Source organism: Carassius gibelio, chromosome B13, assembly GCF_023724105.1.
Source record: "Carassius gibelio isolate Cgi1373 ecotype wild population from Czech Republic chromosome B13, carGib1.2-hapl.c, whole genome shotgun sequence".
Classification (NCBI taxonomy): Eukaryota; Metazoa; Chordata; class Actinopteri; order Cypriniformes; family Cyprinidae; genus Carassius; species Carassius gibelio.
Window position 1 is genome coordinate 6,889,867 of NC_068408.1, and position 14,168 is coordinate 6,904,034.

The 14,168-nt window shown below is 35.9% G+C and overlaps 1 protein-coding gene across 1 annotated transcript in view; it reads right to left on the bottom strand.

Moving 5' to 3' along the window:
* The window catches only part of hpse2 (heparanase 2), a 68,034-nt gene extending 55,390 nt beyond the window's left edge, over positions 1-12,644 (bottom strand). The window contains exons 1-3 of the mRNA XM_052571969.1: positions 12,225-12,644; positions 9,273-9,427; positions 8,708-8,869 (exon numbers count right to left, since the gene is read on the bottom strand). Of these exons, the coding sequence (XP_052427929.1) occupies positions 8,708-8,869; positions 9,273-9,427; positions 12,225-12,475 (568 nt within the window). The 5' untranslated portion in view covers positions 12,476-12,644. The remainder of the gene's footprint in view (positions 1-8,707; positions 8,870-9,272; positions 9,428-12,224) is intronic.
* Positions 12,645-14,168: the final 1,524 nt, after the last annotated feature.

Here is a 14,168-nt window from a genome sequence, read left to right on the forward strand (position 1 = left end):
GATTAGAAATATATTTCTAAACTAAGTTCAATACAGAGTGTCGAAACCAAAAATGCTGCCACATATATTCACCACATTGTTTTCAGATTTCTTTATAAGTAAGCATAGTAGATGCTAGGCCTATATAAAAAGCATAAAATGTATTTGCATGTCACTGTGCAAACATAATAACATGTTTAAAGCATAATTCACACTGAAAACCTTTCCTAGATTCATATGACAAATCCTTCATCCTGTTTGCTGTCTCCGGAATTGGACTTGAATTTAAAATTCACTTAATTCAGAATGGCACACAACCCTGACTTCAATGCATATGCAGTTCTCCTGGAGAAAGTTCAACATGTAGGGTGAACTTGTGGTGAAACCAGATGTTCCTTGAAACATTAAAACTTGTTAAATCAACGTCCAACCAGGCTGAGAGTACCGAAGCTGCCAGGTGAAGTCACCAAGGCAATATATAACCAGACTTCAGCTCACATAACGCCAAGCTGCCACAACAATCACTTCCTTCAGTCTTTGTGATGTCGGCTATTAACAAAATGTCCAACAGTGCTAATTCCTTAAAAAACAGTGAATATAATGGAGCTCTGGGGCAAAGCTCGTGAATATCCACTGACAGCTTAATTAGGGAAATGCTACAAGTCTGTAAGTAATGAAGGACGTATGTTTTGAACGTGGAATTGAAGGCGAACAGAAGATTGGTTTTTAAATAGAAAGTTAAAGTACACACTAAAACACACTTATTTTTGTTAGTACACAGAGATTTATTTAAAATTAGATTATATTTAACTCAAGTTCCAAATCCTAAATCTTGGATGTGAATAATTGGCGAAGTTTAAACAATATTTGGAACTTGAAATGGTAAAAAAAAAATAATAATAATAAATCTCGGTGCAAGAACAAAAGTAAGTGCATTTTAGCGTGCAGTGGGAAATCCTTTGGGCCTCAGTCATGAAACACAAGCAGAACGAATCTCTATGTAAAACATTCAGAAATCCAATTGAATTAAATGCAGCAATTCGCGTTGCAATGGTTTTGCAAACGATTTGCACAGAAATTTGCTCTGCTCGTGTTTCATGAATGAAGCCCATTGAGATTTTGCGATTGCTACGGTGATTTCATTAAAGCATTTCATGCAATTACATTCTTTATTGATTTTTAATAAAGGTTTTAGTCATGCCAGCACTTGAAACGTATGTGGTAAGAACACAGATGTCTTTGGGAATCACAGAGGTTTAATATTTGTTTATAAAGGGGTGGTATTAAACTACCTGCAGCTGCTGCAGTGCAGTTCTCATGCACAGTGAGTGCATGACTGATGACTCATTTAAAACCCACTATCAAATGAATGAATCAAATGAAAAGGAAACTTCACAGACTAAAAGCTCCAATCAGCAGAAAGGAAACTCCTTCGCTGGGATTATCTTGGATTATTATTAGGTATTTTGTGTTGCATGGTAAATCCAGGCAAATAACTCCAATATATTTGTGACTTGGTAAACCGCTAAAGAGATTTAGATTAACGTTTCATGTCATCTTTAATTTTCTAGATTTTGATACTAAAGGGAACTGCTAGATGCGAAAGTGTATAATGTGGCCCGTCCAGTTCCCACAAAGTCCTGGCTCAGAATTTGGCCACAACCGTGGAAATATTATCTCCACGAGAAAACTGAAGCAAAATCTCCTGGCCCACCTTATATTTCCGAAAAAATAAAAATAAAAATAAAAAAACTTTGAATAAACTGATATTCTCCAGCCATGTTGGTTCTGCCGGGGTTATGCAATGCTTCCATAATGTAACGAGGCAGCTGTAAAGTATCATAAACATGCATTACGGTCAAATAAATGATCACCATCGTTTCAGCAATACATCAACACAGTATTATAAAGATGATCTTAATTGACATACATTAACAGAATTATTAGCATCACTTTTATTTCTTTCATTTCAAATACACTGTTTGGTTGCAATTAAATAACCCACACTGAACCCTACAATATTCGCTAAAAGTGTAATTCATTTTCAAGGCATTTAAGATCTGAAAACTCCATTTTAAACACATCAGATAATTTTGACGCTAACATCATTATTAGATTGAGTTTGTGTACCCAGCAGGGAATTTCGGCTCCTTCCAAGCATTGTAAACATCTGTTTTCTCTTAACATTTGGTCACAGTTTATTTTCATTATTTTAAAAATTGTAAATATGCTGCTATTATCTGTTTCTACTCGCAAATTCATTTAAAGGCTAGTTTATCACTTCATTTGGCAAACTGAGCAGCAATATATAGTGCAGTCTGAGTCATGCAGTCTGACAGTTTCTTGTTCCATTTACGAGATGCCCACTCTGTCTTCATATCCTTCTGTTGTGGCACATTTTATTTTTCCTGTTCAGTTGTTGTTTTATGGTCATTTAGAAGACCTTGAGTAATGGCCAATGTGGAAACATTCTGAGAGTCTGTTATACATATTAGTGTCTCATTTATTTACAGTTCTGTTCACTCATGCCACTTACTGAGATTGTAAACGTTCACGTCATATTTGCCAACATATCTTTCTCTCTTCATATGGAGAGGTGGAAAATAACACAAGCTCTGCCTCGTTTTGTTTGATTTGCATATTAGTCACAACATGATATTTTATAGCAACTTTAATGCTTAAAGAATGATCCAAATAGTAGTCAGCAAGTGCTCTAAGCATTGTAATATTCCTGGTGAAACAAATCCAAGAGGGCAAACAATATATTGGTGTATTTAAAAGGCAATGGCTGTACATTATCACATGTATGTGTACTTATTGCTAACAACTGCAAGAAATACAAGTTAATTTAAACAAACAGAATTTAGTATTTTTTTTTTATCAAAAGAATAATTCACCCAAAAATGATTTAAAAATTGCCATCCTAGATGAGTTTGTTTCTTTGTGAGAACAGATTTTGAGAAATTTAGCATTAAATCACTTGCTCACAAATGGATCCTCAGTAATAAATGGGTGCCATCAGAATGAGAGTCCAAACAGCTGATAAAAACTTCACAATAATCCACAGCTTTACGTTTTTAACTTAAAATTGTAGCTTCTGGCTAATAGTCCTTTATCTGTAATAATGCTTTCTCTAATGAAAAAGCTGCCTAGTCTGAATCAGGAGAGAAATATCCAGGAATCAAAAACTGTTTACAACAGTCCCAGACAACAGATGTCAACAGTCCCAAACGGGTTCTCTCATGCTGATGGCACCCATTCACTGTAGAGGATCACTGTTGGTTGAATGACTCGACCCTTGTAGCTACAAAAAGTATTTAAATGAAGTAAAATGTGTTTAAAATGTATATTTATTGCAGAACAGGGTTCAATAGCTTTGCAACACGCTAAAAGAAAACGAATTATGAGTCAAGCATGCTTCACGATTGCTCTTTGTATGGCCTACAGATACATTCAGCTCTTAGCTCTTCTGGAGAATATTGAGCATGTGTGTGAGTATCTGCTTAATGTCTCAGATATAGAAAAAAAATCATGTTTTCCTTCACAGGCAGAAACATCTGTCAGAGCCTCAGATCTATCATTAGCACACTATTCTACGTGCACTCACTGTGTTTGTGTTGAGTGCACACATGTGTGTTTTCACTGCTGCTGGGGGAGGAGGAAAAAGTCTCCAAACTCTTTGTGTCACTTTGAGCACAAGAAGAGAGAAGAGGACAGGAAGACTATTCGATGACGGGCAGAAGAAATTCTGCCATGCGGTATTCATCAAAATACTCCTGCAATCGTTTCAATGAAATAACCGCCCAACTCTGGAGCAATCGTTTCTAACTGGACAAAAACTTGGGCTCCACGAGCCAAAAAAACTGTTCTGAGCAACATGGGCATGTTACCCACACTTGTGGAGGGAAAACAAATGACGCAGTATTGTGAAATGGCACCATCTCACTTCAGACTGCATCTGGTCAAAGCCACTCCTCATTTTCGTTCAATTCTAAAGACTTATTGTATGCAGAACGATTACAGGATCGTAATCCCCACCTCTAGCCCATTTTCATGACATTTCCATACTTCTTATGACTATTTGAGGGCTCGAGCAGTTACTGCTGTCAACGAAAATGAGAGGCTAAAGGCTAACCGCTAGCTAATACCCAAACTGCCCTCACTGGACAACTTCCTGTCATTTGTCTTAGAGCAAACAGGCAGGAAATAGCTTCGAATATAGCATGCTAGCATCGCGCAGACAGCCTCCCTCACTTCTTTAAGTGGATGTAGGAGAAATGTTTTGAGCGGAGAGCGAAAGCTGATTTAAAAGGACAGTTATTTATGATGAATGCTGCTCTCCTGAGAGTCTGGCAAACCGGTTCACAGATCTAAAGTACACTGTGACCTCAGATACGCTAAGAATCACACGATGACAACTATAAAGCCCTCTAAAGCCGAGGTCTTGAGCACACGATGGAAGTTACCTTCACAGCGTTGAGCTACATATCAGTTGACACTTCACTCAATGCATGTGGAAGAGAGACGTTTCCAGGAACGGGATACAAACAAAGCGAGCATAAGTCATTTAGAGAGGTGTACTGTGGATATTTATCATACTTAATATGTCTGCTTGTACTGAATGATATATACAGTACCGTGCATCTGTAGTGGGGTTATGAATGCTATGATATTCACAAATCCATCAGCACTGGAAGTTAACACACTGATGAAATGCATAGTTACATTGTCCAAATACACAATATTTAAAGGTGAACGTTTCACTGGCCATCACTAGTAAATTCAATAATGTACAGGATTGATATTTTACAAACATTCTGGTTTGGGTTTGTTTTAAACACCCAACCCTAAGTATTCAATTTCTCCAAACAATATAGCCTATACGTATATACTATATTGTATGTATCATAGGATCATTTCAGCCTTAGTTGTGCTATTCAGTTTGATTGTTTGCTAAATGTTTTTGGTAACATAAAAACCTCTCATAATGTAAATTACATCAATGTCACCATTTAAAATGTAACCAAAAATGGTAGCATCATCCTAATGTAACCACCTAATATTTGTAAAATGAATACATTTATTGATTGCTGCTTAATGAATAAAATGCCATTTTGAAGATTTTATTTTTACAATTTGAATTATGAAATGCAACTGGTCTTATTTATCCTGTATCTATTCAACCATATTGCCAAATGTGTCAAATGCTGCATACTGATTCTCATGCAAAGTCAATGGAAATTTAATCATTTGCTTAGTGTCATGATATCTGCAAAACAGCTATAATTTAAGTATTTTGAATGAAAGTTTAAAAAAGGTGGAAGAAATGCCACTCAGTATCATGCAAAAGCAATGAAATAAAAAAAAGCAATGAAAAGCAAAAAATACACACATATATAAAAAAAAATCTGATTTTCTTTTTTTTCTCTCAGTTTAACCATTGGACAAAATATTTAAAATATATATTTATGTGTTATTGTATTTTGTTTTACTGAATTATGTATTTTTGTTAAGCAACGTATCAGGCTCTTATGGCTATGATATAAAAGAATATGGAGCTCACCGAGGAAAAAATACACATTAGTTTTATTCAAAGGCCCAAACTGAACATTTAATTTGGTGCAGCTGCTGATATTTATAAGCCTAAAAAATGTATCTGATTCTGATAAATATCTGTTATCACTATTTCACTCAACAATATTTCCTTGTAAGATGGCTTTTAAATCCTTAGCTTTATGATAAAAGTTCTTTCATTTTCATTGTAGGTGGGGAGGCATAAAAAGCAATGCAATACAATGATGACTGAGAGATGTAACAAATAAACATTCCTCAAAAGCCTGATGATCATATTTGATACTCACATTTTAACATTAATTGTTCTAAAATAAAATATGTATGGATACTAAAATAAACCTAAGTTGCTTCAGTCCATCAAGTATTCAACTTTAAATATTACTAATTATAAAAAAATATTTTCACATCAAACAGACGTGTACCACAACCCAAAGGTGGATTTTTACAAATATACAAAATGCATTTTACTTGCTTTAAAAAAAGTATAAACTCAATCAGATGAAACAAGGCACGCAGTAGTTTGTGTACAAGAGTTTTTTTTTTTCAGCAAAGCATTGATAATTTAAAGGCCTTAGATTTTTTTTTCTTTTACAGTATATATATATATATATATATATATATATATATATATATATATATAAAACTTTACATTAACTTTATTTTAAAAATGTGCACATTGAAAACTGCTTTTTTTTTCCAGGAAATGCATTTTTTTTTATATAACAAAATAACAATGACTGAATTCTGAGAACGCATGCAGTGAATAAGCAGCTTAAACAACAGGCAGCATCATGGAATGTAAAAGCAACGTGGAACTGTAGCAATTTGAGAGCTTTGAGCGCCCTGACCTCGACTTGTCTCAGATGGTTTGCTTTAACTAAACTGGACTAAACTGTAGCGAGTGTAGAGGTGAAAACTAGTATGACCTTGGACTTGTCTCACCACGGTTTGTTTTAACTGGCAGGGGGCTTTCACGCCTATTACTGATGGCTTTAATGAGAAAGGGTCAGAAAAGTCGACCTGTGCCGAGTGGAAATGGATGGGGCAGGGCTATCTCACTGCAATTCCCCTGCCACCTGCCAGTGACTGCGTAGGGGGCATCCTGATTGCTAACAGACCCTTTTGTGCCGTGCACCCAGGTGTCTTCATTCTCACCAATCAGTCATGCACACGACGGGCTTTTTGCTACAGCACACATGCTGGGATCCACGGAGAGAGAGATTCCTTTGCTAAGTGTGTTTAGTTCTAATTCCTCTTACAGCCGCCTTGTCAAACGCAGATGTGCTTAAGAAGATGTTTGGAAAATAAGGGTGAAAGCTAGAAGAGTGCTTTTTGCTGAATCTGGCATGAAGACGGTACCGGTTTCGATATGAACGAACAACATTCAGCCTGTTTGATGCCAAGTGCAGTTCAGAAATCCTCATCTGAGCTTATATATCAATATTAATAAGAAAATGTGCGGCGTGACCCGCACTGGAACTCGCACAGCGCCTGACATAAAACTTAGGATAATCTTTCCACACTAAATCTGCTTTAAACAAATAATCTCTCTCTGGTTGACTGTACCGGATAGTGATTTGAGTTTACATTGAGATTACTGCAATGATTATAATAATAAAACAATGGCATTTGTGCAAAAAAAAAGCAGGTCTGTTAAAGAACCCCCTCACACAAATAATTCCCTTCATAGAGAGATGAATCAGAATTCAATCACCAACAGTGTCTGCAACAGAAATCACTGCATGATCAAAACAAAATATCACAGCCATATTATCCAACCATAACACATTTTAGTGATTTAAATATGCACAGGAAAGACACTACTGACCCGATTCCACGTGTATGCAAAAACCTTCCTGTTCTTCCTATAGCAAGTGCTTTTACAAAGTGTCAGTTCTGAAATCATTGTCAGCTGGCCTTTTGTATATGTCATCATTCAGCTTCATTCAATCCTTGATCTGACATTTTCGGTACTACAAAGGTCTCTGACAAATCCTCTGAGATTTCTGCCTTTCAAACATTTATTCCCCCATAAAATGATCTGAACATTTTAGACAATGTCTGTGTGTGTGACTAGTATGAAACCTGAAAATGGACACTGGATTTACAAACAGGCAGAGCACAGCTGTTGAAAGTGATCAATAAAACCATATGCTTGGCTGACTGTTCGCCGGACCGTCCTGTATCTCATCATTTTAAACCTATGTGTTTCTGGAATGAGCAGCAACAATTAAATCACGGCATTTTTTGGGAGTACCTATGATCCTGGACAGCAATGAGACAAAACAACTCAAAATAGTTCAGACAAGCTTAAACAACATAAAACCAAACCATAAACACAGAAAGCATCCAAGACAGAACAAACCTGAACAGAGCAACTACAGGACTAAAGCTTCCTACTGACTTTAAAAATCGTTCCCTCAACATCGTCAGTAATAATATGCACCGTTCAATACATTTGTGACCCAGGAGCAAAAAAACTCATAAGTAGAATGTGGGTATTTGTAGCAATAGTCAATAATACATTGTATGGGTCAAAATGATTGATTTTTCTTTTGTGCCAAAAATCATTAGGATATTACGTAAATATATATTTTTAAATGTCCTACCATATATATATATATATATATATATATATATATATATATATATATATATATATATATATATATATATATATATATATATATATATATATATATATATATATATATATATATATATATATACTTAATATTTCATTAGTAATATGCATTGCTAAGAACTTCATCTGGACAACATTAAAGGCAATTAAAAAAAAAAGTACCCTTATATTCTAGATTTTCCATATGTATAAATCTAAATTTTAATACATCAACTCTTATGGACCTAGGTTACATTTGTTAAAATCCTGAACTCTCAGAAAAAAGGTACAAAACTGCCACTGGGGATACACTTTCAAAAGGTACTGATATATATTTTGATATGAACCATTAGGGATAAACAAGGTACAAAAATTTTTATCTTTTAGCTATTGTAACTTAGGGTACCACGACAGTCTGAGAGTGTATGTGTGTTATAGCCTATTTTGTGAAATTCTGTAGCAATTAAACAAAGCCTAACCATGATATACACTGTATTATCTCAGTATCTGCATGTTGCTGTAATCTCCTACCTGTTAACGTGACATCGCTGTAGATGTTGGAGACCTGTTCTTTCAACAAGACCTGTTGCATCTGAGCCGCTTTCTCCCGCTGCAGTTCCAGCATCATGTCTGGGTGGCTGGCCAGCTTGCAACCCTTTTGCTTGTCCAGAGCGAAGTCACTGCGCACTATGTCTGCATGGAAACCGCGAGAATGCTTTTGGAGTACAAACGAGAGGACAAGCTAACCTCTAAAAGTGCAATGCATGTGGTTTGCATTGTGGACGTGTTTACTAGATACTCGAAATGTATTGCTTTCTCTTCCATGTTTATTGATAAAAAGTCTGGGTAATTAAAAAGCCATTTCTTTTCAACGGGCATGTACTACATAAATGAAGTGCATCAATATTTATTCAAATATATTCTAGATTTATGCATGCATATTTGTCCACATAGTATGTAATGACACCACTTTAATATCTTGATTCCAAGCCGTATTTCAATAAAGTTTTCTGAACTCAAGTCATGGAGTACAAAAACATCTAAAATCAATATGCAAAATACCTGCCTAATTGAAAATGACCAAAACAGACCTCACCATCTTCATAGTTTTTGAGGTAATAATCTGGTCCGGGCCCTCTAAACTTTGCAAGATTCTTCAGGTTATGAAACTGGAGAAAGTCGGTCCGTTTGCCCCCAAACCTCAAATAAGCTGGAGAGAGTCCCCGTGCCAGAGTGACTAACCGCTTGGAGCTGTAAATACAGAAAGACAGATCACAGATCCAAAGGCTCAGTCAAACCCGAAGGGCTACAACAATACAGCACTGTGCAAAGCAAAAATTAGCAGCAGGAGCTGTCTGCACCTAATTTAATTTGTCCAATCTAAAGTAGTTATTTTGATTGAGTCATATTAAAAATGCAGTCATATTTCTTTTACTTAATAAAACATGTCAGTTTAAATGTGACAATGAGAAGCTATTTAGAAAAACCTGATCAGACATTATACAGTGAATAAAATCAAAGAGAGCTTTTCATTATGATTTCACACTATACTAGTGAATATGGACAGTAGGCTATATATACTGAATAAAAAGCTGGCTTTTTTCTTTAAGGCTTGTTTATATAAGATCTATATACTTTCAGATTATATTAGGTTGTGTATACACACATTATACAACACAAAACAAACAGCTTGCATATATAATATATGATAAAGCATATATAGCCAACACTGTACCCGACACTGAGTCTTATTTTATGTGACGAAGTAAAGTCTGTAAAGCCGACACAAGAAAACGGGATCATTTTCACAGCAGAACAAGGCAATAATATCTCAAAGCTGATCAGTAATTAAAAACTTCTATTTTGTTTCTTTATTTATTTATTTTTATTTGTCAGCAGCAACCTGGTTTTCGCCATTTGACTGGTGCGTAACTTTCTCTCGGAACCTCAGACTGACGTTGATCAGATTCAGTGTAATGTATGATTGTGTTTTAGGCCGCAGTGCTGAAATCAACTGCAGATTATTTCACACGGAGCTGCAATCTGTGGTGCTGCACGCTCGTTTCTAGATAAATACATACCAGCTTCTTTTTTAGTGCTTTGCTAAATAATGAGACATAATACGGTACCAGTCGTAAAAAGAGAAGCTGTAAAAGGTGCACATAAAAGCGGGCCTATAAATTGCGCAAATATTCCCTTGCCTTTGAGCGTAAAGAACTTAGAAATCAACAGATAAAACAAAAGATGAATAAAAATAAATAGGAGTGAAGTAAAATAAAATAACAATAATTTGTGAATTGTTTTGTGTAAAGCAAAATGAGCTAAATTACCACAAACTTTAATCGGTGAAGCCTGGGTTTGTACGGTGGGCCGAAACGGATTTTTAGTAAACAGAGAGAGAGAAAGAGAGAGAGAGAGAAAGCGAGAGAGAAAAACAAACAAACAAACAAACAAAAAATCAGAAAGAGAAAAGTAACAAGCAGCGGTACACAATCTCACAATTCGCTCATCTGGTGTCATGTCCAATAATGTGAATAATTACATTTAATCAGACCACGCATGAAGCATGTCTAAGCATGTTATTTTGGGGAAATTACAACAGCTAGAATCTAACAATTTAAAAGAAGAAAATATTAGTGCAGCTAACGGCAGAATGATAGCGATAATAACTGCGATATATTTGCATATAAATATGTCAGCATTATGTTATTATTGTTATTATTGTTAGCATTAACATTATGAGATCCATCTTTTGAATGCAAGCATGTGCATATCCTTTGCTAAACATTATAACGCTATTAGGCTACCTCAAATCTGTGGAACCATATAAGATGGTAAAAATAACATGAATCTGAATGTCGTGGATATAGCTAAATGTTCAATTACTCATGTCAAATCCCGCTTTTATTCAGTGCTGGTTTCTTTCCATATATTAAAAGAAATGAAGTACGTAAAACGTAAAAACCAAACAAACCCCTTTGACTGCTTTACCACATAAATCTGCAATAACCTGAAGCCTACTGTACACAACAGAAAACTAACAATAATGCCACGACAGCAGACTGGGGTTCAGATTTATGTGGGCCAGTTCTTTAAATTCTATTTTTTCCAACACCTCATCCAGACTATAATAATAATTATTTGGTAATATATCGGTAGTAAACACTAGATCGATACTTAAACCTGTCCGGGGCTATGAAAGACACTTACATTTCGCTTCTCCGTATGGTTTTGTGTCTTTTCTCCTCTGGGGGCTGGGACACTCATATTCACTTCCAGGTCAAGCCCTGGTGTGCAAATTAACACAACCATTCAAATCTGCGCCTATATTTAGGGTTCGCGCTCTAATATATAAATTCATATTCGTATGTGGTGTCGAGAGATAGCCCCACGGGCGAAGCTCATCCCACAACACCGTTTCACTGGGATTCAACAGATGTTTTTTTTAAGCATTGCGCGTAAACATGTGGAATTGTACTTCACGCGTAAAAGTAATGTCCAAAAGTGCGAAAATAGATATACTAGTAACAGGCTATACTGGTATTTTACATAATAACATTATAAGCCTCATAGAAAGACTATCATATGTCCAAAGAGTATACCTAACATGAAGTGTATCTGTGAAAATAAACGAGTAAATGGGTTTGTAGTAGCATATGGTATCGTGCAAAAGAAGACGCTGGTCGATAGATTAAAAGTAGTAAAACAGCAGTATTCAGTGTTTGGGCGGCTATATGTTATTGGAAAGATTCATTGATAATGTCTAGTGGCGTTCCTGTTGGAAAATCCAGTTTAAGCCGGGTAGCTGTGCTTGGGACATGAAAGGTGGTTTCTGGCTGGTCACTATCTGGTTCAGCTTGACCACATTTAAGATGGTATGTTTCTTGTCCAATGTGGTTTACCAGCTTTAAACCAGCTTCCATGTACTTAAACATAGCTACCAGCTAAGGACGGCTTCTCTCCGGCAGGATCTTTTCCATTCCCCACGAACACATCGGCATCACCAAAGCATCATCGTGCGTAGGATGTAATTGCAAAACTGTAATACCTTAAGAAGTCCAGCCAGCCATCCTTTACGATAGATGGATCCAACTGCAGCGAGAGGAAGTTGTCATTCAAAACTTTCACCGGGCTTCGCGTATTCACGTCCAGTAAAATCAAGGTTCTCTCCAGAAAGCTCTGTCTCTTCCCTCCGGACACTGGTCTCCTGTAGGTAACGGCGGAGGAAATGAGAGACTGGAGTATCAGTGCCAACCACAGTGACGAGCCGAACACTGGGCAGAGGAACTGCCTGGGCATCTTCTGTCCTCAAGCACCGGGCGGAGCGCAGTGAGGGAGATCCAGCAGAGATCTCCTTATAAAACCCGATTAAAAAGCACCTGAAGTGTTTTTATGCCCCTCCTTGAGCGAGGATCACTGGTGTCTCTTTCAGCCCCCCCTATCTTCAGCTGTTTTGGAGTTAGCTGGAGTAAACTCACGCCCCAGGGCCAGCCTCCATCACACTGCTGCCCCTGCACCGCCCTCTGTAGTAACGCAACAGCTCTTAAAGGTAAGATGACTCTTATTTAACAGAAGCGTCTTCGGCTGGGGGGTTCTGAAGCATAATTGATCTATCTGCACACAAAGTAAAAATGAAATAATAATAATAGTAATAATAAGACGAAAATAAAACATAACAAAAAGACGCAAACAAAAAAAGTTATTTAGATGTTCTTTGGATCAGCAAAAATCCTAGTTTTATCTAAAACCATTTATGGCTGTACAGTATATGGTTCTTTGGAGTTGAAAAAGTTATTTTAATGTTACATGTATAGGTTATTCACAATATCTGGTGTTTGTTTGTTTTTAACATCAGCATATTAAAAATATAAAAAGCATTTAAAAATGTTTCCCATGTAGTGGAGTTAAGCTGTAAAGTAATTTCTGGTTATAATTAGAAGGTTTGTTTTAAAAAGGCCTGTTTTCTGCTATTTCTGTATTTCATTCTCTTTAGTTATATCAATGCTGACTTATTAAAACAGTACGTAGTTTTGCTTTAGTTGTCAAAAAAGCAGAGTGACGGTCCATGTGATTTCTCGTGGACTAATCAACTGTTCACCTTTAAAACTCAGTCCTGTTTCGTTATTCTCGACCAACTGACTTTTTTGTGCATAAATGACTACAAATAGTAAACGTTTAACATAACAGAATTTACATTTGAGCTTTCTGTTTTTTTACAGATGAACATTGTGCAGAATTGTAACTGAGGGTTATAAAAAAAACAACCTGTTTTTTTTTTTTTTTTTTTTTTTTTTTTTTTTTTGTCTTCGGAGACCTATTTACAAGTTCATATAGCCTATTCATATGTTGATATGCATTAATAACTGATTCTGCGTGCACATATGAGGTTTTCTTTAAAAGAACTATGGAATTTTTTAATGCAATTTACACAGGTAAAAAGCTTATAAAACCCGTGGGGCAAATAAAGAAATACACAATGTTGAAGAATAAAATACAATGCATAACTATAATATAAAGTATAATATACTATATATATCAAATATATAATTTTAACCCGAGTAAGAAAAACAAACACCTGACAAAATATCAATAACACACTGACATAATCATGAAAATGTGTTTATTGTAATTATCCACATCGGGACCGGTGATCTCGTTGGAGGCATACAATTTAGCATACAGAGATCACGAAACTACTCTAGAAGAAATAATAATAATAATCTCGTAACTCCCCTCGTGTTCACCTTACGGGTCCTTGTGTCTGAGAACGTTTCTTGCTTTATCTTTTTAAAATATTCGTTTACAAAGACCCCAGCGCGAAGTAGTATTCCATCTTTTCGATAAAATAATTGTAGGCTATATAAATTAATTGATAAATACTGAAAACGTATATAATTCCGGAGCAACACAGATCTGACGCTATTCTTTGTCCTTTCATTGCTTTATGCACTGCATAGTTTTGCTGTTAAATGTGAATGTAAAGTGCTGAACA